The sequence below is a fragment of the Octopus bimaculoides genome, chromosome 4 (assembly GCF_046866305.1).
Source record: "Octopus bimaculoides isolate indiv1 chromosome 4, ASM4686630v1, whole genome shotgun sequence".
Classification (NCBI taxonomy): Eukaryota; Metazoa; Mollusca; class Cephalopoda; order Octopoda; family Octopodidae; genus Octopus; species Octopus bimaculoides.
The window spans coordinates 118793242-118820741 of NC_142931.1; the positions used below are offsets into that span (position 1 = coordinate 118793242).

At 36.4% G+C, this 27500-nt stretch overlaps 1 protein-coding gene across 1 annotated transcript in view; it reads right to left on the reverse strand.

Moving 5' to 3' along the window:
- The window catches only part of LOC106879607 (junctophilin-1), a 432041-nt gene that overhangs the window by 6564 nt on the left and 397977 nt on the right, over nt 1–27500 (reverse strand). The window contains exons 3-4 of the mRNA XM_089351238.1: nt 23586–23704; nt 4594–5645 (exon numbers count right to left, since the gene is read on the reverse strand). Coding sequence (XP_089207364.1) covers nt 4594–5645; nt 23586–23704 — 1171 coding nt within the window. The remainder of the gene's footprint in view (nt 1–4593; nt 5646–23585; nt 23705–27500) is intronic.

Consider the following 27500-nt stretch of genomic DNA (forward strand, 5'->3'; position numbering starts at 1 on the left):
TATTATCTACAATGATGGCAGAGGGTTCTTGGTGGTGGTGGTTGTAGTAATAGTAGTGGGGGTTGTAGTAGTGCCGGTGGTGGTGGTGGTGGTAGTAGTAGTAGTAGTCGTAGTAGTAGTTAGATCTCAAAGCACTACTATTAATAGTTCTAGTGGTAGAAATAACTGATGTTATTCTAGAATTTCTTGAATCTATTAGATATACTACTACTACTACTGCTGCTGAACAGTAGCAGATATAAAAAAAAAAAAAAGGTTGTAAACTGACACTGCCCTTCACTGCCAGAAGTTCCCTACCTGACTGTCGGCTCCACTCCACTCTACTCCACTCCACTCCACTCCACTCCACTCCACTCCACTCCACTCATCCACCTTACCTTCTGCAAGTTAGTTTTATGCTACAGTTGGTTACCCAAGGCCAGATGTAACCTATTATAGCAATCAGCTACCTAAGTGTTACACTTTCTCAAAGTTTTCGGTTAACGTTTCAAATTCATCTCTCTCTCTATTTCTCTGTCTCTCTGTCTCTCTGTCTCTCTGTCTCTGTCTCACTTCCACTGACACACACATTCACAAGCAAACACACCCAACATACTTTCTTTCTCTTTCTTTCTCATTTTCTCTCACTCTCTCTCTTTCTCTGCAGTCAAACTGCACAGCTCTCTCAATTTCTCTCTCTCTCTTTCTCTCTGCTCCAAAAAGCTTTCCTCACCATATGAAGATAGTCTGTCTGCTTTACTGTCTGTTCGTTTGTCTGTTAAAACAAACAAGGCTCATTGCTTGCTGCGAGATCTAACGAAATCGTACAATGAAATCTGCAGAATGTATCTGGTATTTGGAGAGCTGCAGCTAACTGAACTAATAACAGATAACATATTGGACTGTCAACTGAGGAAGCAACCAACCGTAATTCATATCAAGTCACAGCTGCTGTGCTGGTTCTGTTTGTAATAAAGACACTTAACACTAGCTAGCTTGCTTCACTGAGCAGTAAATTGATACCTTGGGTATTGGTTATTGTAAATGTTGTTGTTGTAATTGTTGTTTAGATCCAGGTCAGCCTTGATTGAATAGAACAAAAAGATCAGATGTTTAAGGGCACTCCAGGTCTTTCTAGGGACATCTAGGACTACAATATCTAATGTTATCTTGGTAATTTTTCGAAAAGGTAGCACATGTAATTTGAGGGTTTCATAGAGAATCGACTGCTATTTCTAGCAAATTTATCAACCATGTAGAGCAGTGGTTCTCAACCATTTTTTGCCCCCAAGTGGAGGTGTATGGCTTAGAGGTTAGGGTGTTGGACTCATGATTGTAAGATTGTGGTTTCAATCCCTGGACTGAGCAATGCATTGTGTTCTTGAGCAAAACACTTCATTTCATGTTGCTCCAGTCCACTCAGCTGGCAAAAATGAGTAATCCTGCGATGGACTGGTGTCCCATCCAGGTGGGGAATATACACACCATGAAACCAGAGAACTGGCCCTTATGAGTCAGTGTGACTCAAGAAGGTAACTTTACATTTTTAAAATTTTTTGCCCATGGACCCCTTTGCTTCTTATTTTACTGAGATGGACCTTATGGCTAATTGCTGATTTTAAAAAATCACATCATACTTTTATCATTAAATATTATTTAAATGGCAAGCTGGCTGAATCATTGGCATGGTGGACAAAATGCTTAATGATATTTCATCCATCTTTACATTGTGAGTTGAAATTCTGCTGTGGTTTCATCCTTTCATCCTTTCGGGGGGTTGGTAAAATAACTACCAGTTGAGTGCTGGGGGTCGATGTAATCAACTTAACCCCTCCCCCAAATTGCTAGTCTTGTTCCAAAATTTGAAATCATTATAAAATATTATCAAGAATTGTATATGATAAATTGTTAAAATGTTTTGTGTATTGAGACAGTATAACTGATTTATTGTGCATAAATTTCAACAACAAAATCATATATGAATTTCTAAGTGTCATATTGGACCCCCTAAGGGCCATATGGTCCTTGATTGAGAATCACTGATGTAGAAGTTCCCTTTATTGCCTAATCACCTGCAGTATGGTATAATTGCATATTGTATAATGCATTGAGAAGTTGATTGCTTCTCCATGCTTTGATATATATTCCTCGGAGAGGGACAGTAAGCATGATTGGCTGAATTTTTGATTGGGTTATAGATTCCCAAGCTTTCTTTACCATGGAATCCTTACAGGATTTTTCATGTTAGGGTTCCAGTTCTATATTAATAATCATTTGGAACTCCAAAGAATAGCAATATTCGCATCAAGTAATGTTGTCCTCATTGCATCATGAAAACAGAATTTCTTCATCTCACAAGTGGTGCCTGATCTGTTAGAAATAATAGCCAAATCTTGGCAGAATTTGAACTACTGCTAAGCATTTTGCCTGGCATAGTAATAATCCTTTCTACTATAGGTACAAGGCCTGAAATTTTGGGGGAGGGGGCAAGTCAATTACATCAACCCCAGTGCATAACTGGTACTTATTTCCTTGACTCTGAATGGATGAAAGGCAAAGTCAACCTCAGCAGAATTTGAACTCAGAACATAAGGACAGATGAAAAGCCACTAAGCATTTTGCTCAGTGCACTAACAATTCTGCTAGCTCACTACCTTAAATAATAATAATAATAATAATCCTTTCTACTATTGGCACAAGGCCTGAAATTTTGTGGGAGGGGGTAAGTTGATTACATTAACCCCAGTACTGAACTTTCATTGACCCCGAAAGGATGAGAGGCAAAGTTCACCTCAGCAGAATATGAACCCAGAATGTGAAGACAGACAAGATGCTACTAAACATTTTATCCAATGTGCTAATGAAGAGCAACAACAACAATAATAATAATAATAATAATAATAATAATAATAGTAATAATAATAATAATAGTAATAATAATAATAGTAATAATAATAATAATAATAATAATAGTAGTAGTAATAATAATAGTAATAATAATAATAATAATAATAATAATAATAATAATAATAATAGTAGTAGTAGTAGTAGTAGTAGTAGTAGTAGTAATAATAATAATGATAGTAGTAATAATAATAGTAGTAGTAATAATAATAATAGTAATAATCTTTTACTTAGGTACAAATTCAGAAATTTCAGGATGAGATATAGTGAATTTTATTGCTTCCACTTAACTTGTAGTTTGTTTTATCAACCCAGAAAGAGTGAAAGGCAAGGTAGAACTTGGTGTGATTTGAACTCAGAGCTGAAAGAAATGTCACAAAGTATTTCGTCTAATATATCCAATGAGTTTGCTAATCTATCCATTTTGTAGCACCACCAATAGTAATGGGTTTTCTCAGTGAGGCACAAGACCAACAGTTTTGAGGGGAGGGGGAAATAGTCAACACATATTGACTTCAGTATTTGACTGGTACTTTATTGACCCAGAAAGACGAAAGGTAAACTTGACCTCGGCAGGATTTGAACACAGAATGTAAAGAGCTGGAAGAAATACCGTAAAACAATTATTCAATGATCCTGCTAGCACCAATAATAATAAAAAAATATTTCAGAAAAATCATACCCAACCTTATGCCTCATTATATTTGCAAGTAAAAAACCCACTAAATCATGCAGGAAATTATGTTTTCTTGCTTTCTTCAATTCACATTTGAAGCTCTTAGCTACGATAATGGATTATGTTTTAGGACAAACCAATACTCTATAAAGGTCATGTAGTAGATGCCAATCAAAGGATACTGACATTTATCAGAGTCTATCCTCCTATTAAACAAACATTTCTGTAGCATGTTAAACAACCGTAATACCAATACAAGCAGTTGCTTTCATTTTCATACGTCTATTAGAAAAAATATGGGAGAAGTTAAGAAATACGGAGATTTTACCATTTGTAGACATAATATGGTTTTGGGTTTGAGAAAGGATTATGAAATGGTATACGGAGATTTTACCATTTGTAGACATAATATGGTTTTGGGTTTGAGAAAGGATTATGAAATGGTATACAGAGATTTTTCCATTTGTAGACAATATGGTTTTGGGTTTGAGAAAGGATTATGAAATGGTATACGGAGATTTTTCCATTTGTAGACATAATATGGTTTTGGGTTTGAGAAAGGATTATGAAATGGTATACAGAGATTTTTCCATTTGTAGACATAATATGGTTTTGGGTTTGAGAAAGGATTATGAAATGGTATACGGAGATTTTACCATTTGTAGACATAATATGGTTTTGGGTTTGAGGAAGGATTATGAAATGGTATACGGAGATTTTACCATTTGTAGACATAATATGGTTTTGGGTTTGAGAAAGGATTATGAAATGGTATTAGTACTGAAGGTAATGCACACCTGATGTTATAGAAATGGTAAATGGTGAAAATAAAGACAAGTTTGGGAAAAACAGATGCCAAAGAATGAATGTTGTTGCAGGCTTTTCTTGCAGGAGATGGATGTCAGAGTGATCTTGATGGTGATGATGTTGATGATGACAATAAAGATAATGATGACGGCAATAAAGATAATGATGATGACGCCAGTAATAACAATGTTGATGAGGATGATGATGATAAAGAAACAAAGTCTTACCTTGACATCACCAAGAATAACAGACACATCGCCTTGCTTACGGCGCTCATCAATCTCTTGTAAGTGACGGAGCTCTTCTCTTCTCTGAGACGACAACTTATAAGCTTCTTCTCTCGGCATCGGTTTTATCAAAGACCGTGTCTTGATAATATTAATGTCGGGGAGACTACCAGGATTACAAACTTTAGTTAAATTCCTTTGGCTTTCAATAGTGTAAGATTTAATTGGCACCCCACTGTCAGTGGGATTTTGTCTGTTGGTCTCTGTTTTGATTCTTTTCCTTATACCATTTTCAATGACAATTGTCTCTGGGTTCTTAGTCGCCAAGTTTTCACTACTGACTGCTGCCTGATTTTCTTTTAAATGCTGTTTCTCAGTCTCGGCTTCTTCATCTCGCTTAATTATGCAGGGCAGCGTACGGCGCCTCTGCAATGGACGGTGTTTGCTATCCTCTTCCATTGTTTCCGACACTCCTGAATCTGGTGAGGTATCACTTGCAGGACCACAACTCCGCTGCTGCTGCTGTTGCTGTTGCTTTAATTGTTGTTGATGATGATGACGTTGCTGCTGCTGATGACTGGCCGTATTCAGAAGGTCTCTGCCCAAGCTATCATCTTTGACGGCTGAACAATACTGATCAAAATGGTCGTTCAGAATCGTAGAGTTGAATAATTCACTGAATCCTCTTCCTCTTCTTGAGCCTGCAAGAAAACTATACCTACGAATTTTCAAAGATGGGCTACGAGAAGGTTGAGTGTTTGATATTGCAGTTTTTTCAGTGTTTCGTGTGGCAGATAACTGGGTGTGTGGATAGGCATCATTTAAATAGTTCATACCATCTGGCATACCAGGGTTGTAGCTGCCTGGAAGAGTAGAATCAAGGCCAGCGGTTAATCCAATGTGGGAAGACTCCATTAAGTTATCTGGTGACTGATGCCCCATTATATTTTTTGACCTTTGATGTGCAGAATGGTTATTTGGAAGAATCTTCATATGGCAATATTCATTATCTTCTGGGTTTTCTTGTAATTTCTTATTCAAAATATCAGTTCCTAGGAGGGGAAAGAAATATAAAAAAGAAAATTAGAATGTTTGAAAGAATTATTTCATCAGTTTAGATAGAAAAAAAATTGAAGAATAACTTCTTAAATGTTATTAAGCATTATAAGTATTATAAGCATAGGTATGGCTGTGTAGTGAAGAAGTCTGCTGCCCAACAATGAAGTTTTGGGTTCAGTCTTACTGAATGGCACCTTGGGTAAGTGTCTTCTATAATAGACATGTGTTGACCAAAAACCTTGCAATGGATTTGGTAGACATTTTGTGTGTATACACATGCACACACACACATGTGCGTATATGTGAATGCATGTTTGTGCATGTACATGCATGCCGGTGTCTGTGTATTTGTTTACATCTGTGCTCTATAAAAGTTCAAAAGTCACTACATGCAGAGTTGCTGTTGTTTCTGTCAACAAATCACCTACCTACTTGCTGCACACCACCAAAGACATGTAAAAGAAGGGATCCTTACTTGAAAAATAGTAAGGATTAGTGACAGGAAGGGCAACCAGATATAAGCCAGTGCTTCAATAATAAATGAAGCATTAGTTTGAGGCAGAAAAGAGAAAATTATAGGAATTATACCATGTGTTTATCAGTTGCTGTTAATAATTATGAGTAATAATTTCTTACATTGGTATGATGCCATTGATCAAAAAAATAATTATGAAATATATTTCCAAGATCATGCTTTCTTTAAAAATATTAAATAAGTTTTGGTGGAGAACTGGAATAGAGTCGTGGATTTGTCTTTCTAAAAAACCAACCAGTCTTTTAAGCTGTTTTGCTTCATAAAATGTTTCATTTAGTACAACCTGTTTGGCTAGGGTCATGTCATGCTGAAGATTTCAAATAAGGATGAAATGGCACTATATATGGCTATCTGTGATAAAAAGGAATATTAAATTCATATATTCAGTTTTATCTTCTCTGTTACTATTCAAGTTAAAATTCAGACTTCTATATCCACGATTTCTTGGGACTGATTATATCCCTAACAATAACTGTCATAACATGTAGCACTGTTTTACTCAAAATGGGGAAAATGTTTTTTTTTAAATTTGCAAAGATAATCTGGATCTCGACTGAGGAAAAAAATCTCTGAATGACCTGTCCTTGTTTTCTTTGTATCGTCTATCTGGATGTTTTGTTGTCCCTTTCTTGTATCACCTAACTGTCTGGATGTTTTGCATTCTTGTCCCATTTTATATTATTTATATATATATATAAGTTAATGAATATATGTCTCTGTGTGCATACCCTTGACATTGCAGGATAGTTGTAAATGAGCATCACCATCAAATAAGCAATGTTTTTCATTTTCAGTATGGCAAAATGTGTTTGATCACAGGGAAACAGGTGAAGGTTGGTGATAGGAAGAGCATCCAACCATAGGAAATCTTCCTCAATGAATTTCATGCAGCATGAAAAAGTGGGTGTTAAAACGATGATGATAATGATAATGATGACTGGAAATCTGGCCCAAATGTTTGGAACAAAGTGAACTTTACTAAAAGCATCTGTATGAATGGTGGTGATATAGAACAGGGTCATGGTTTAAGTCTGCTATACACACATAAAGTAAAACAAGTCAAATGTTTTTATATAAGCAAAGAGTATATTTGGAGTAACACCAATATTAAAACTTGTATCTGTAATAAATCTTGGTGTGTGCTGTCAATGAAAGAAAGTGTAAATTCATTTTGGTATGAACTGAATATGTAACGATATGATAATGCATTAAAAATGAATTAATATATCATCATTTATGGATTTCATTATCACTTAATTATTCTTTTCCTCATGCTTTTAATTATATTTTGATTTCCATACTAAGTGGATCGCCATCAGTTTTGATGATGATTGTACAGTTGTTTGATCAGCTAAACTAACTGCTCATTTAATTAGTATACAAGTGGCTGAGTATCCCATAGATATGCTTGCTCTTGGAATAAATTTCGTGCAGAATCAACATGACAATAGTGAGAAAGCTGGATGTATTTTGATCAGGATTCTACATTTTTTTTTTTTCACAACTTAGATTTATTCTCACAGCTTATGTTGATCTGAGGCAATGGTAAAAGATACATGTGCATGATGTATAGTGGTTGGATTGAACCTGAGACCATGTGGTTGTGATGCAAAATACTTAACCATTCAACCATGCTGCTTTCAGTAAACACACACACATATATATGCATGGTTGTATGCATGCAAATGTATAAATATGCTTATATATATATTTATGTGTATGTGTGTAATGTATATTGTCTGGTTATATACATACACACACACACATACATACACACACACACACATACACACACATACACACACACACACACACATATAAATGAATAAAGGAGGCCACTAGGTGGACTGCTAATGTGCTGGAATGCATGCCTCCTTTATATATATTTTTATATGTACATATACAATAATCCTTTGAGATCTCAGATATTTTTTCTGAATCTGCTTGATTCTTTTAATGTGCTTGTTACCTGGTATTAAATTGATAGTAATTAATATCCAATTTTTTACCCTATTGTTTAATTTCCCACTATTTACTGACATATATATATATATATATATATATATATATAAATGTTTGTGCCTGTGTGTGTGTGTATTTACACAAAGCCAACCCATGGAAAATGGATGCTAAATGATGTTGCTGATGATATATATATATATCTATATTTATTCATACATACAGACATACACATACACACACACACACACATCTATCTATCTATCTATCTATCTATATATATATATATATATATATATATATATATATATATATATATATATATAGCATCATACAACGTGGAAGACAATTGGAGATTTCTGTGGGACAACCTGTTGAAAGCCACCGACCAGATTTGTGGGTGGTGTAAGGTCCCCTCCCGACCCAGAGTAACGTGGTGGTGGAACAAGGAGGTAGACAGGGCTATTAGACAAAAGAAACAGGCTTGGAAGGACTGGAAGAACGGTGGTAGCAGGGAATTGTACCAATGTGCCAGAAGGGAGGCTAGGCGACAGGTTTATTTAGCCAGAGGGGAAGCAGATAAGAAAAGATTTGCCAATGTTCTGTGCCGTGAGGACCAAAGACTCAAGGTATTTCGTGTTGCAAGACAGTGTAGGAGAGAGAATAGTGATGTTGTAGGAGAGAAATGTGTTCGCATGGATGATGGTACGCTTGCACTAAATGAGGATGCAAAGAAAGAGGTCTGGAGATGCCACTACGATAGATTGCTTAATAAAGAGAATGAATGGGAGGAAGAGAGCCTGCCGTATGTCGACCCAATAGAGGGACCAGCTATCCGAGTTGATAGTACCAGGGTAGATAAAGCAATTAAGAGTATGAAGACCGGGAAAGCCCCCGGCCCATCAGGAATCACTGCAGAGATGCTCAAAATATCTGGCAGTGTTGGCTATAGCCTAGTCACCCGTATTACGAACCAGGTGATACACGAAGGAGTCATACCCAATGACTGGTGTAGCAGCATCATAGTCAACTGCTACAAAGGTAAAGGTGACGCTTTAGATACAAATAATTACAGAGGCATCAAGCTGTTAGATCAGGTTATGAAAGTTACAGAGAGGGTCATAGCCCAACTAATTAGGGAGCGAATCAATTTAGATGAGATGCAGTTTGGGTTCGTGCCAGGTAAAAGCACTACTGATGCCTTATTTCTAGTGAGACAGCTGCAGGAGAAATACCTAGCTAAGGATAAACCTCTGTACCTGGCTTTCGTTGACATGGAGAAAGCCTTTGACAGGGTCCCCCGATCCCTTATCTGGTGGTCAATGAGGAAACTTGGGATAGAAGAATGGTTAGTGAGAGCTGTACGAGCCATGTACAGAAATGCTGCCAGTAAGGTGAGGGTTGGAAATGAGTACAGCAATGAATTCCGGGTAAAGGTAGGGGTCCACCAAGGTTCCGTCCTCAGCCCCCTCTTATTTATCATAGTCCTCCAGGCAATCACAGAGGAGTTCAAGACAGGTTGCCCCTGGGAGCTCCTCTATGCTGATGACCTTGCCCTAATTGCGGAGTCACTATCAGAACTAGAGGAGAAGTTTCAGGTGTGGAAGCAAGGTCTAGAATTGAAGGGCCTTAGAGTCAACCTAGCTAAAACCAAAATCCTAATAAGTAGGAAGGTAGATAAAACACAAACCCCTTCAGGTAGATGGCCCTGCTCAGTATGTAGAAAAGGAGTAGGTAGTAACTCTATAAGATGTACCCGGTGCAAGCTATGGACACATAAGAGGTGCAGCAACATCAAAGGCAGGTTAACTAGCAAGTTAGTTTTTGTTTGTAGCAAATGTTCAGGCGCAATAAAGACTGTAAACAAACAGGAAACAACTTCTATCTCATTCCAGGGTGAAAAACTAGAGGTAGTCGATAGCTTCTGCTATCTGGGCGACCAAGTTAGTAGTGGGGGTGGGTGCGCTGAAAGTGTAGCTGCTAGAATAAGAATAGCCTGGGCAAAGTTTAGAGAGCTCTTACTTCTGCTGGCGACAAAGGGACTCTCACTCAGAGTAAAAGGCAGACTGTATGACGCATGCGTACGAACAGCCATGCTACATGGCAGTGAAACATGGGCTGTAACTGCTGAGGACATACGTAAGCTCGCAAGGAATGAAGCCAGTATGCTCCGTTGGATGTGTAATGTCAATGTGAATACCCATCAGAGTGTAAGTATCTTGAGAGAAAAGCTGAACATTAGAAGCATCAGTTGTGGTGTGCAAGAGAGACGATTGCGCTGGTATGGACATGTGGTGAGAATGGATGAGGATAGCTGCGTGAAAAAGTGCCACACCCTAACAGTTGAGGGAACCCGTGGAAGAAGTAGGCCCAGGAAGACCTGGGCTGAGGTGGTGAGGCAAGACCTTCGTACATTGGGCCTCACCGAGGCGATGACTACTGACCGAGACCTTTGGAAATGTGCTGTGCGTGAGAAGACCCGGCAAGCCAAGTAAGATCGTTGCCAGTGCCCCTGGACTGGCTCTTGTGCGGGTGGCACATGAGATGCACCATTTTGAGCGTGGCCGTTGCCAGTACCGCCTGACTGGCTCCCGTAGGATTTTCGAGTGAGATTGTTGCCAGTGCCCCTGGACTGGCTTGTGCGGGTGGCACATAAAAGACACCATTTCGAGCATGGCCGTTTTCGTGCGGGTGACACGTAAAAGCACCCACTACACTCTCTGAGTGGTTGGCATTAGGAAGGGCATCCAGCTGTAGAAACTCTGCCAAATTAGATTGGAGCCTGGTGTTGCCATCCGGTTTCACCAGTCCTCAGTCAAATCGTCCAACCCATGCTAGCATGGAAAGCGGACGTTAAACGATGATGATGATGATGATGATGATATATATATATAGAAAGAGAGAGAGAGAGGAGCGTGTGTGTCTTTTTGTATGTATGCTTTGAAATAAGTCTTTATGTGTGATGAAGAGAAATATCACACACTCACATAAATATATGTGTTTGTGTATGTGCACTTATTTATGCATGAGTTAGCATACTTTTGCACATGTTTCAATCCATGACTGTATTTTATACATTTCGCTTTGTCTACAGACACATCACTGTTTGTGCATGTACACATCAAATGCACGCTTGCATATACAGACACATTAATTCTAAAAATCTCTAGTTAGCTGCACAAATTAATGTTTGAGCTGTATTTATACCTGCTGTTTCCAATTTGGGTTTAATTAATCAACTTTTAAGTCAAGGTGACTGCTGTCAATGGAGTTTTGACAACACAGTAACTTCTAGACAGGGAATCTTTTGTTTGTTGAGGCTTTTCATGTATGAATGCTTTATCTCATTTATTTATGTATTTGCATGTTTGTTTGATTGTTTGTGTATTCATTTAATGACTTTCTTGCAGTAAGATGTTAGAAGGCTTGCATTTAAATTTATTTATGAAACAAAATATTTTCTGACTAATGTGCTCTTATTCCTAATATCATGTATGTTTTACTTCTTTGTCTACAATATAACGTTTAATTCAGAGGCAGGAGTTTTCGGGGTTAATAAGGAAACGCATGTATACGCACAGACACGCACAGACACACTTCTATGCATATATACATTTTTATATATTCAAAGATATATTCACAAGCATGTATGACACACAAACACAGACATTCATAGTGACACGTAAAAGCACCTACTACATTCTCTGAGTGGTTGGCGTTAGGAAGGGCATCCAGCTGTAGAAACTCTGCCAAATTTAGATTGGAGCCTGGTGTTGCCATCCGGTTTCACCAGTCCTCAGTCAAGTCGTCCAACCCATGCTAGCATGGAAAGCGGACGTTAAACGATGATGATGATGATGATGATGATGATGATATACAAAGCAAAGACACTAACTCACACACACATTCACATGCATGTATAATACAAACATACATATTCGTTTGAAGGCTGACGATTCATTTGATTGCTATTCAGTCAGGTAATAATATGATTTAGTCATTTGTCACATGAACAAATACTCAAAAGTAAGAAACTCAGAATAATGACAGAATAAGCAATCAAATCTGAATGAATAAATGAACTCTACTACATTTATTTCATGTATGTGCATACATACATATGTACATAAGTATGTATGTATGTATTATAACCTCCTCCTTATCATCATCCTTTTAACATCTACCTTTCCATGCTTGCATGGTTCAAACAGAGTTTACGGTGGCAGATTTTCTACGGCCAGATGCCCTTCCTGTTGCCAACCCTTACCTGTTTCCAAGTAAAGTAATGTTTCCCCATAAGCAGACATATTTTCACAGAATATTGGAAATGAATGATACTGCTTGGAGGAAGTGACACTCCTTCACATATATCACACACACACACACACACATTATATATATATATATATATATATATATATATATATATATGCAAGGCTTCTTTAAGTTTCTTATTTCTTTATTACCCACAAGGGGCTAAACATAGAGGGGACAAACAAAAACAGGCAAAGGGATTAAGTCAATTACATCGACACCAGTGCATAACTGGTACTTAATTTATCGACCCGGAAAGGATGAAAGGCAAAGTTGACCTTGGCAGAATTTGAACTCAGAACGTAGCAAGAGACGAAATACCGCTAAGCATTTCGCCCGGCGCACTAACGTTTCTGCCAGCTTGCCGTTCTTTCAGTTTCTGTCAACCAAATCCACTCACAAGGCTTTGGTCAGTCCAGGGCTTTGGTCAGTCCAGGGCTTTGGTCAGTCCAGGGCTTTGGTCAGTCCAGGGCTATAGTAGAAGACACCCAAGGTGTCATGTAGTCGGACTGAATCCCAAACCATGCAGTTGGGAAGAATGCATGCATGCATACATACATACATACATACATACAGACATACGAGCATGTCTAGATGTGCAACTATATGCATGAGAATACATACTTAAAACAAAACATACAAATCTATACATATACATACATACAAAAATATCCTGTTGATATTGTTTCCAATGAAGGACCCTTGGATTTAGGTTAGAAACTGGCTCTTTCGCTATTGGCAAGAAATCTTGAAATAAAACTGAATAATGACGTGAGTGGTTGGCGTTAGGAAGGGCATCCAGCTGTACAAACTCTGCCAAATTTAGATTGGAGCCTGGTGTTGCCATCCGGTTTCACCAGTCCTCAGTCAAGTCGTCCAACCCATGCTAGCATGGAAAGCGGACGTTAAACGATGATGATGATACCCTCTTATTCACCGTTATATTTCATTATGTACATACCAGACACTCAATTTTCTACATTAAACAAATGTAATCCACACATGCCAACATAGAAAATGAATGTTAAATGATGATGATGATATAGTTTTGTAGTTGTCCTAATGTTTATATCTCAGATGTAACCAACTCTCTTAGTTCACCATCTGGGAATTCATCTCTCAGATGATAGCCTAGCTTACTCAATAAGCTGCACAAAGGTATTATTAAGTAATTCTGTTCCAATACTCTTAATAATTGCCTTCACTTAGAGATAAAGAGGACACTGTACTCTAAATGATGTGCTTGTGTTGTAAAATAGATCATTACTGATAATTCAACCAAAAACATTGCCTATAATTGGGGTAGTAACTCAAGATTGTGAATTTTGTAGCCTTTTTAAATAATATTTTATATCTGCTGATAAATATTGTACTAGTATTTTATAATTTTCACTTAATCCTATCACTGCATCCGCCAAATCCTGTTTAATAGTCTGTTTGAAGCTACACCATATTCTGTGATTTGAACCATTTCTTCCAATAAGGATCTCTTTACAGATGACTGGCTGTCGATACTGTGCCATGAAGATTTTCTAAATCTTTCATCAAAGACATATTTTTCCCTTGCATTATTGATTACTAACTACATCTTCCAGATGAGAAAGCAGTGTTATTGTTGCTGTTGTTGTTGTTGTTGTTGATGATTAGATCCAGGTTCATTCTAATCAAACAAATATACAATTAAAGGCGTTTTAAACCTAGCCATCCTGTTTGTTTTCAGGCATCTAGGATAAAAAAATATGGCTTTGTGGTAAGAAGTCTGCTTCCCAACCACATGACTTTGAGTTCAGTCCCATTGCACTGCACCTTGTGTAAGTGTCTTCTACTTGGTTAACCAAAGCTTTGTGAGATGGAAACTGAAAGAAGCTCATTGTGTGTGTGTGTGTGTGTATACACACACATATACACACACGTGTGCATGCACACACACACACGCACATATTATCTCTCTCTCTCTCTCTCTCTATATATATATATATATATATACATATTTTATATTTTACTTTTTTCAGTCATTAGACAGCAGCCATGCTGGGCCACTACCTTGAATTTTTAGTCAAATGAATCAACCCCAGTAGTTTGTATTGTCTTAAGAAGTAGTACTTATTCTTTCAGTCTCTTTTGTCAAACCACTAAGTTATGGGGGTACAAACACACCAACAGTCAAGCAATGGTGGGGGGACAAACACAGGCAGAAAGTCACAGACACACACACACACACACACACACACACACACACATACAATGAGCTTCTTTCAGATTCCATATACTAAATCCACTCACAAGGCTTTAGTATATGTGTGTGTGTGTATGCAAATGTATGCATGTATGTATATATGTGTGGCTTTGTATTTGTCCTTTTACCATCACTTTACAACCAGTGTTTGCTTGTTTACATTACTGTAACTTAGCCATTCAGCAAAAGAGACTGAGAGAATAAATACTGGACTTTAAAACTTAAGTATTGGGACTGATTTGGTTGTCTAAAACCTTTTAAGATGGTGCCCCAGCACGGCCGCAGTTCAATGACTGAAACAAATGAAAGATAATAGAACATACATTCTTTGACTTTTTTTTAAAGATAATGGAATGTACTTAAAGGAGATTTGGCTATTATTTCTAACAGATCAAGCAACCATTAGGGAGATGCAGAAATTCTGTTTCCAGAGATGTACTGAGTATTACTTAAGGCAAATATTAGTATTCTTTGGAGATGCAACAGGTCATCAATACAGAACAGCATTACTCATATAAATCTTACATATTATTTACATGCAGTTAGCTGTATCATTTCAGCTGTGGTTTGTAACTCTTGACACTCGAGAATGAAACCTGACACACACACACACACAAACATATAGACACATGTATGTATGTATGTATGTATGTGTGTGTGTGTATAAAACTAACAAACAATGTTTTTAAGTATTATCTGCATTTAATGTGGGAAGAGGTATTCTTGCAAACATGATTCATCTTATTTAAAGAAAATAAACAAATAAATAAAGGAAAAATGTCATGGTTAATGCACTGAAATCCATAATTTTTGTCACACTAATTTTCTAGAAGCTACCATACGTAGATTGTCATATGATCTTGACAAAGAACCAAGGGGAATAGCAAGTAGTGCATTCCCAATCAATATTTTCATTTGTACAGCTTGACCTTTTTTGCCATTCCAGAAACTCTAATGTAGATGTTTCTGTTAGCGTTTGGTTTCATCTCTGAATGGTTTATTTTATTGCTTCATTGAATTGTCCCTGACTTGAACACAGCCCACATGTCAACTTTTCGATTGAGGTGACCCTTTAAATGTATCTAAATTTAATGTTGATGGTGTATAATAAATACTTAAAAAAAAAAAAGAAAATGCCCTATTCCTTTTCAAAGGGGGCTCTAAAATGCAGTTCATTTGTTTCTTCTATAGTCATGTTTGTGATACTTTAAAGTGACATAAGGTTTTGTGAGTGTGTGAGTCATAAATTGATTTGTGTTACTAATGATTCAGCTTTGATGGTTATTATATTGTGTATACTGAAGTTCAATTTGTAATATATTTATCTTATAGTACCTGGTAATAATTTGCTGTATATGTTGTTCTGTGTACTTTGTATAAATGTTTGAAGTATGATTCAAATTTGTGGTTATCATACAGAATTCATTCCTCATGTATTGCTGTCATTATTAAATAAAACATTAAGGCGGTGAGCTGGCAGAATCGTTAGCATGCTGGACAAAATGCTTAGCAGTATTTCACCTGTTGCTACATTCTGAGTTCAAATTCTGCCAAGGTCGACTTTGCCTTTCATTCTTTTGGGGTCGATAAATTAAATACCAGTGAAACACTGAGGTCAATGTAATCGACTAGCCCCCTCCCCTAAAATTTCAGGCCTTGTGTCTTTAGTAGAAACGATTATTAAATAAAACATTTAAGGCAGCGAGCTGGCAGGATCGTTAGTACGCCAGGCAAAATGCTTAGCGGTGTTTCGTCTGAGTTTGAATTCCGCCGAGGTCGACTTTGTCTTTAATCCTTTCAGGGTCGATAAAATTAGTGCCAGTTACATACCAGGGTCGATATAATCAACTTAATCCCTTCTCCCAAAATTTGAGGCCTTGTTCTTCCAGTAAAAAAGAATCATTAGCATGCCAGGCAAAACTCTTAGCGGCATTTCGTCCATCTTTATGTTCTGTGTTTAAATTCTGCTGAGGTCAGCTTTGTCTTTCATCCTTTCAGGGTTGATAAATAAAGTACCAGTTAAATACTGGGGGTGATGTAATTGACTAGTCCCCTCCTCCAAAATCTCAGGCCATGTGCATTTAGTAGAAAGGATTATTAAATAAAACATTTAAGGCTATGAGATGGCAATATTGTAAGGACACTGGGCAAAATGCTTAATGGCAATTCATCTATCTTTATGTTCTAAGTTCAAAGGCTGACTTTGCCTTTCATCCTTTCAGGATTGATAAAATAAGTACCAGTTGAGTACTGGGGTCGATGTAATCAACTTATTCACACCCCCTAAATTGCAGGCCTTATGCCAAAATTTGAAACCATTATTAAATAAAACATTTAACGTGGTGAGCTGGCAGAATTGTGAGCATGCAGGGCAAAATGTTTAGTAACATTTTGAGCTCTGAGCTCATCTTCACCTTTTATCCTTTAGGGGTCAATAAGATAAGTACCAGTTGATCACTGGGGTTGATTTTATCAAACTATCCTTTCTCCAAAATTGCTGGCCTTGAGCCAAAATTTGAAATAATTTAAAAATATGTGCTTATGCATTTGATCAGTTACATGACAAATAATTTTGTCTTATGCAACAAAGAAAATAAATTGCCAAGAAAATATTTAGTGTGGACCTTTAGATTCTCTACCCTTGGTTTCAGCTAATTCATTCAATTATGATAACTAAAACTTCCTATGGCTTTTAAATTTCTATCATTTCAATTGTCTCCCTTTGTAATTGTACTTTGTAGAGTTTGACACTGATAGAGTCAAGCCTAATGCCTATTAAAATATAATACTGCAGCGTTAATAAATTTGTAGCAGAAACACACTTTATTAGTTAGCGCTGTGTCAGTGACAACAAAGGAGAAGGTTGAGCTGTATGTGCTATTGTGTGTCTGTACATGGCGACCATGGTTATTATTCCTGTAAAACTTTGAACCCAGAACTAAGAGTGGTAGTGACGGAGGTGTTGAGGGTAAGAAGCATATTAAAATGATTTTATAGTATTAGGATGCATACTTGATTCAGCTATAATGATAATGATGATAGTAAATAGGAATAATTAATGTTTTATTTGGTGGATATCTGCACACTTGTAGAGGAATAAATCTCAATACATTACTCAGTACATTACTATACTCTTTACTCTTTTACTTGTTTCAGTCATTTGACTGCGGCCATGCTGGAGCACTGCCTTTAGTCGAGAAAATCGACCCCAAGACTTATTCTTTGTAAGCTTAGTACTTATTCTATCGGTCTCTTTTTTGCCGAACTGCTAAGTTACGGGGATGTAAACACACCAGCATCGGTTGTCAAGCAATGGTGGGGGGACAAACACACATACATACATACATATATATATATATACAACGGGCTTCTTTCAGTTTCCGTCTACCAAATCCACTCACAAGGCTTTAGTGGGCCCGAGGTTATAGTAGAAGACACTTGCCCAAGGTGCCACGCAGTGGGATTGAACCCGAAACCATGTGGTTGGTAAGCAAACTACTTACCACACAGCCACTCCTGTGCCTATGTATGTTTGTGATGGCTTAGTGGTTAGGGTATTCAGCTCATGGTCATGAGTTCAATTGCTGGTGACACGTGTCCTTGAGCAAGACACTTTATTTCATATTGCTCAATTCAACTCAACTGGCAAAAATGAGTAGTACCTGTATTTCAAAGGGCCAGCCTCATCACACTCTGTGTCATACTGAATCTCCCTGGGAACTATGTTAAGGGTACACATGTCACCCTTGTTGTCATAACCGATGGAGTGCCATATGTATGTGTTCTAACACACACTTGTGTATACATATACATAGTGTATGTAACTCAATGAATGCAATTTAAACTGTTAAATTAAAACCATAGCATTGGCAGTCATGCTATGGAGTCACTGCAATGACAATGTTCACCTTGCTTTTATATATACATACATATATATATATTCATTTAAAATACAGAGATGCCTATAATAGGACATCTGACCCGCTAGAAAGAGCAGCAAAAAAACTCTATACCACAAAAATAGGAATAATTTCGAAAGGGAATGAAAAATAAAAACATTTACCAATCTATATTCCGTACCATGGTTTCAAGTTATTTTAGCAAGATAAAAATATACCTTACAAGGTCAAACTATCTTCAGCGGAATAACCAGATCACATATAAACACGAGTCATAGGGAACATGGCTTATGTTTATATGTTAATTTTTCAAAATTTACCGCGCATGTGCGCTTTACCTTATCGGTAGCAAATACAAAAATGCTGATTTTCTTTCAGAAATTAGCCAAAAAATATTTTATCATTATTAATAACAGTAAGTATACCACTGGTGGTAAATAAAATTTCTAAAAATTTTTTTGCTGCCCTATAATTTATCAATAATGATAAAATATTTTTTGGCTAATTTCTGAAAGAAAATCAGCATTTTTGTATTTGCTGCCGATAAGGTAAAGCGCACATGCGCGGTAAATTTTGAAAAATTAACTTATAAACATAAGCCATATTTCCTATGACTCGTGTTTATATGTGATCTGGTTATTCCGCTGAAGATAGTTTGACCTTGTAAGGTATATTTTTATCTTGCTAAAATAACTTGAAACCATGGTACGGAATATAGATTGGTAAATGTTTTTATTTTTCATTCCCTTTCGAAATTATTCCTATTTTTGTGGTATAGAGTTTTTTGCTGCTCTTTCTAGCGGGTCAGATGTCCTATTATAGGCATCTCTGTATTCTAAATGAATAATATATAGTCTATTGACTGATTTTTATTCTCGCTAGACCACCGGTGGTAAATAAAATTTCTAAAATTTTTTTTGCTGCACTATAATTTATTAATAATGATACATATATATATATATATGTGTGTGTGTGTGTTGTGTTATCAACACAAGTCTGTAAACAGATTTTATCTCAAGCAATTCTGCAGCTTCATGCTTTCTAACCACTAGTGTATTTAGAGTGTGTGCCGTTTGGGGCAGCCCTTCCATTTGCCGCCCCCAGACCCCACAAAAATCACATATTGCCTACAGTAGACTCAAAAGTGGTGCCCCATTAAAAGTGCCACCCCTATCGTCCCCACAGCTATGCTAATGCTTCTAACACTGTATATACATTTAGAATGAATCACAGATGGTAATTTTAATTTAATGCTCTTTCAATTGCACATAGTGAATTTTTTTCTGCAGTCCAGAAACTTTAGCAGTATCAGTGAATATTTTATTCATTGTTCCTTCATATCAAGGCATGAATTTTGTTCAACCTTTTAGCATTCAGATTACTCTGTCAAATGTAATGCTTACTTAATGTGATTCTTTATTTTTAAAGTGACATTGTTGGATAGGTGTGAGAAGCTGGATCTGACCAGATTAAACATAAAACAGGTTGAATATTTGAGCCAAATATGGCTGGCTTAACTCCTTAAGGGTTAAGCATGTGACAAGTGAGGGAATAAAATTGTCAAGACTTTGCAGCTGAGTTTTGGTAAACAATACTGTTACATAAGAATTCTTTACTGTTTCTTATGGCAATATAAGCTATTCTTGAGTTTTAAGATGCCCAGGTGTGATTTAAGGGAATTTTCACTGCCATTTCTGCCAGATTATAAAGATCATGTAGAATTTCCCTCACTGGGCTCTTTCACATTTGGTTAACTACAGGAGAGAACAATTATAGTTCACGTTGAGTTATTAATGCTAATTAATGATTTGAAAGTTTAGAGAGAAGAAAAGATATTATAGTTTTTATGAGCTAAGCAGTGAAGCAATATAAGCTGAGCTTTTGCTTTACTCAGTTTTCCATTTAAGATGTATCATACTATTTTAAAATAGTGTCATATGCACTTTTTTCATGAAAAGGAAATGAAAAAAAAAAAAAAGAGATCATGTGATTTCCACTGTGTTGATTTCACAACAGATGCACTTTCACTACAGACTGTACTAGTAATCTTCAAATGTCACTTTTTGTTTCAAATGTGTGAACTTTCCAAAATATTATACAGCAATTATAATAAATATGACTAACCACTTCTTTTACCATGCATTGTAATACAAAAGAAAAGTTGGTGCACATTATCTGTGAGAAATATTTTTTACTGGGATTTCATAGCTCATAATTACAAGGGTACATTATACACAAGTATGTATTATAGGTGAATAAACATGGTAATAGTTTTGTATAAACTAACGTAACAGAGAAAATGTCATTTGTGCATATGAATGTAATAAATCAGCGATATTTTGTTAGTGTTGAATAAAGCAATATTTACAACAAGAATAAATCTCACTAGAGACAAGACCTCATTGGAGATCATAGCTGATGGTAATGGTGAGAGTGAGGTGTATATTGATTTGATGGTAGGAGTGAAAACACTCATTAGGTGTAGTGAGAGGAAGCTAAGTGTACCTTAGTAGATAGTATGATATCATGTATACTTACTGTAATGTTTGTGTGTGCATAGCTATTTCATGAGGTGTCTCTGCGATCATATATACATACATATATATATATATACAAATAATATGAGTATATGCATATATATGTACATGTATGTACATACCTTCATCTACATGTATATATAGATGCATATCTGGGTACATGACGTTGCAAAAAAAACATGGACAAAATGATAAACATATATATATATATATATATATATATATATACATACATATATGTACATACATACGTATATATGCATATATGGGTACAGGATGTCACAAAATGTAAACAACATGAAATACGAAGACAAACTTTGGAATGCGATGCTCGAAATGAGGAGTAGATGGACAGCTGACAACTGATGAAGGGTCGTTTTCTTTATGTTACTTGTCTTGTTTTCCATTTGTTTCTTTCATTGTTTGTATACCAAAGTTTGTCTTCGTATTTCATGTTGTTTATGTTTTGTGATGTCCTGTACCCATATATGTGTGTATATATATATATATATATATATATATATATATATATATATATATATACACACATACATAAATATCCCAGAAGGATAAAAAGTAAAGTTGACTTTGGCAGAATTTGAACACAGAATGTAAAGAGGTCAAACAAACATTGCAAAGCATTTGGTTCAAAACATCCTAATGTTTCTGTCAATTCATTTTTTAGATTGGAAAAAGGCCTGAAAATTTTGCAGGAGGGGGAAACTAAATTAAATAAATCCCTGTACATGACTGGTACTTTATTAGTAACCTTGGAAGAATGAAAGATAAAATCAACTGCTGGGGGATTTGAACTCAGAATGTAATGGTCTGTACCTAAATACCACTAGGTATTTTGGCTGACGCATTTGAATATATTTTATCATACCAAGAAGGATAAAAAGTAATGTTGATTTTGGCAGAATTTGAACACAGAATGTAAAGAGGTTGAACAAATACTGCAAAGCATTTGGTTCAAAACATTCTAATGTTCTGTCATTTTAAGGCAGTAAATTTACTGCCAATTTACTGTTTTAAAAAGGCATAAATTTTAGAGAGAGAGTTAGCAGAAGTACCAAACTTCATCACTGAGAAGATAAAAAATGAAGTCAGCCGTTGCAGGATTTGAACCCACTATGTAAAAAACCAAAACAAATACTGCTGAATATTTCATGACATTCTAACCATTTGCCAGTTCACTGTTCTTATTGTTGTCTCAGCATAAATGAGTCCCTTGAGAGGCAGTTCTTATCTCCTGTTTCACAAAGAAAAGCAGATAAGAAGAGATGCTTCTCTTAGAAAAGATGTAAGTCTATCAGAACTTATGTTTCTCATGTGATCTGGTAACTATTTGTGATTGTGAGCAAGATGAATTGAGAGAAAATGGACCAACATGCTCTCCTCTGAAATACACAACAAAATGCCAGAACTGGATTTGAACCAATGACCCATGTATGGATCATCATCATATAACATTCATGTTTCTTGTTGGTATGGGATAGATGGTTTGATAAGATCTGATTGGTCCAATGACTGTATCATGTTCCAAAGTCTGCTTTGGCATGGTTTTTCTACAGCCAAATACTCTTCTTAACACCAATACCAACCACTTTACAGTGTGAACTGGGTGATTTTTTTTAAAGACATTAGCATCAGTGAAGGTCACTACAAAGCTCACTAGACTAAAATCTGCTCTGACTGAATGAGGCTATAGTTGAAGAAGATGTGGCTTTATACTTGGAGATGAGAGGCTGTATGAGAAAGTGGCCAGAGCAGAAGTTTCCTTGCTGTAGAGGAGCTCATGGCTAGGTATTATACTTCAATATATCAACCATTCACCATGGAGCTCACAAGGCTTACATTCCCTTCAATTGAGGGGGGCTACAGTAGAAAGAGAGACTGTGTTGTGCTTGGAAATGTGGGGGCGAAATGTAAGAGAAAGGGCTAGACTTGAATAGGCTTCTTGCTGTAAAGGTGCAACATGTCTTAGTGTTATATTTCAATGTTATCCATTCACTGTGGAGCTCACAAAACTAGTATTCCTTTTGAGTGAATGAGGCTATAGTAGAGAGAGAGAGAGAGGCTGCATTGTGCTTGAAAATATGGGGCCAAAATGTGAGAGAAGGGACTTGAATAGAATAAGTTTCTTGCAGTGGATGAGCCACATGGCTAGGTATTATGTCTCAATATATTGTCAGTTCACATGAAGCTCAAGACTAAAATTCCTTTTGACTGAGTGGGCTGCAGCAAAAAAAGAGGCTACTTTATGCTTGGAAATGAGGGGTTAACATGTGAGAGAAAGGGGCTGGAACAAAACAGATTTCTTGCTGTAGAGGAGTTATGTGGCTAAGTATTATATTCCAATATGTTATCCATTCAGCCACTTGATCCTTTATGGTAGGTTGTTGTGCAAATAACACAGTGATAGAAATATTTTGAGGGAAAAACATACATACCAGGTTGGATAAACTCTGGAGCATATTCTTTAGCTTTCATACGTGCAATATCTGAGTCCTGACCAGCCAATGACGCAGCATGATCAGCTTGCTCTGATTTTGAACGGGCATTAGCCATTCTGCAAAAAGACAAAACAAAAAAAAAAAATAGATATAAATAAAAGAAAGATTAAAAAAAAAATTCTATGTAATACTGAGATAACACAGTACAATCATTATGAAATGAGAATACTATATCACTTAGGTATAACATTGAAATAAATTTATATTTGATACAGTATGGAAGCAGTAAATATGGTCTGGATGGAATCTCATTGCATTGGATATAACATGAAAATTTGAAAATACAAGCCTGATATAACATAAGAAATATCCAGCAAAGAGAAATATGATATACTATGAAAGTCATAAATATAAACTGGATATAGCATGGATGACGGTAAATATTAGCAAGATGGGCAACAGAGGTTTGTATATGTAAATGAGATAATATCGAGGAAAGTAAGTAAATATAATTATACAGTGTAGACATGGAAACCAAGGATTGTATGTGTACACACATGTATGCGTATGTGTGAGTGTGTGGATGTATATATATATATATATATATATATATATGTGTGTGTGTGTGTGTGTGTATATATGGATGCATATATAATTATTTGCTGATACATATATATACATTATAAATATATATCTATACAGATATGTGTGTATGTATATATATATATATATATATATATATATATATATATATATATATATATGATAGGATTGCTTCAATATTTCAGGGGTAGTCTGAAGTATCTAAGCAACCAGAGGATAGTTAAATCCGAAGCACTCCTGGAAATTACTTGTGTGGGTACTATCTTTATTAGAAGGTATATATATATAAAATAAATAATTCCTTCTTGAGTCATATCAGGCTTATGAGGGCTGGTTTCTAGGTTTCTATGGTGTAGATATTCCCCACCTGGATGGGATGCCAGTCCTTTGCAGGATTACTCATTTTTACCAGCTGAGTGGACAGGAGCAATGTGAAATGAAGTGTTTTGCCCAAGAACTCAAAGCACCGCTCGGTCCAGCAATTGAAGCCACAATCTTATGATCATGAGTCCAACATCCTAACCACTAAGCCACATGACTCTATATATATATATATATATATATATATATATGTATATATACATATATATGGGGCAGTATGATCTGCTTGAGAAGACTTGTTGAGTCAAGTAAAACCAATATCACAGCTGTGGCCAGTGCCCCTTGACTGGATCCTGTGTCAGTGACACGTAAAAAAGCACCATCCAAATGTGGTTGATGCCAGGTCTGCCTGACTGGCTCCCATGTCGGTGGCACATAAAAAGCACTATCCAAACATGATCGATGTTAGGACTGGCTGATTGGCCCCTGTGCTGGTGGCACGTAAAAAGCAACATCCAAATGTGGCCGATGCCAGTACCCCCTGACTGGCTCCCGTGCTGGTAGCATGTAAAAAGCACCATCCGAACATGGCTGATGCCAGTACCCCGTGCTGGTGGCACGTAAAAAGCACTATCCGAATGTGATCAATGCCAGGCCCGCATGACTGGCTCTTGTGCTGGTGGCACATAAAACGCACCCACTACACTCTCGGAGAGGTTGGCATTAGGAAGGGCATCCAGCTGTAGAAGCATTGCCAAATCGGATTGGAGCCTGAAAACGGACATTAAACGATGATGATGATGATGATATATATTGCTTATATGTATATACATATTACTTATATATATATATATATATATATATATATATTTGCTTTCTTTTATTTTCTTGGTCATATTTGCATATATGCAAACATACATACATACATATATATATATATATATATATATACTCACACATGCACACAAACACACATATATACATATATAAAGATGTAGGAAACACTCGAATAGAATAAAAAAATTCAGTTATAATATTGGCTTATGGATGTACATTCATCTTTGAAAAATAAAATCAGAATATATTTAAGAAAAAATTTTTTTTATAAAAATAAAAACCAAGGAGCAATAAAGCAAAAAATAAAAAAAAATATATATTGATAATAATGATATGTTAATACAATAGAAATATTGTTCCATCCTGATTTTGTAGAGAATAAAAGCAGGGATCAATAAACTTCTTGTACTGATTACCTTGTTGGTTGAATAGTCAAATATGATTATCTCGTCTTTAGGAAGGAGAACGAATTTCTCAACCACCACCACCACCACCACCACCACCATCATCAGTAGCAGCATCATCATCATCCTCACCCCATGCTACCACAACTCCCCATTACTACTACTACTACCATGACAACAACAACAGCAAGCATTACTACTGCTGCTAACAACACTGTCATTACTATCAAAACTTCCACCACTACCACCACCACCACCAGTACTACCACCACCACCATCCTTACTCCCATCAATCACACCTCCATTATTACCACCACCTACAACCACCACCACCACCACCACCACCACCACCACAACCACCACCAGTTTTATCATCACCATTGCCATCATTTGCACAAGATGTTATTAACATGTTAATTATTTCTGACCTGTTTAACATTAACGAATGGTAATTAAGAAATGTAAAAAAAAAACAAAAAAAACTATCCCCCATTAATACTGATTAAACAACAACTATTCCTTCTGTTCACAACAGCAGCAACAACACTTTCTTAATAGTCAACCATCAAGTCTGCTATAGTTCATGCAATTTCTGCATAACACTTCCTTAACGCGATTGTGAGACATGCAAGAAATAACAGCCAAATCTCCTTCAAATCACTTCTTAATGTTTTAGATAAGGAAAGGAAATGCTGCATCTTTTATCTTGTATCTTTTACTTGTTTCAGTCATTAGATTGTGGCCATGCTGGAGCACCACCTTAATGAATTTTTAGTTGGATAAACCAACCCCAGTACTTATTCTTTTGTTAAGCCTGGTGCTTATTTTATCAGTCTTTTTTGCCAAACTGCTAAGTTATGGGAATGTAGACACACCAGCACCAGTTGTCAAGTGGTGGTGAAGGATAACACAGATCTCAAAGATACATGACTAGCTTCTTTCAGTTTCCATCTACCAAATCCACTTACAAGGCTTTAGTAGCACCAACAGCAATGAGGTCACCAAATAGTTTACAACACACTTATGTGACGTTGAGCACTCATTTTCATTGTTCAATATAAACATCATTAGGAAGGGCATCCAGCTGTAGAAACTTTGCCAGATCAGATTGGAGCCTGGTGCAGCCTTCTGGCTTGCCAGTCCTCAGTCAAACCGTCCAACCCATGCCAGCATGGAAAGCAGACGATGATGATGATGATGATACCTATATATAAATACATGCACAAATATACATACGCACACACACACATTTATATATACACACACTAACACACACACATACAAACACACACACATGTATTATGCATACAAATTCAAATACAGATGTAACTCTTTGTTTACAGATCTAATGATAATACAAAGAATTTTTGCGAAAGTGCTCCGTTTCATTGGTTCTTTCAGAAGAACTAAGAATGTTCCTCCCTGACTCAACCAACAAAACTATACACAAAAACAATAAAAGATCAATATGATTTTCAGTTTTCTATGATTGTCACAGCGGGGAATCAGTAGAGAGGAAAATATTATTTACCAACTTGTGTTTCGGTCAATTAGCTGAAACTGAAACTGAAATGTTATGTGTGTGTGTGTGAGTGCGTGTGTGTGTGTGTGTGTGTGAGTGTGTGGTGTGTGATTTAGTATGTGAAGGCAGATCTTTAGTACATACAACCTAGATTTGCTAAGCAACCGAAATGGTGTAGCAATAACCATAACTGCCACAACAACAGCAACGACAACAACACTAACA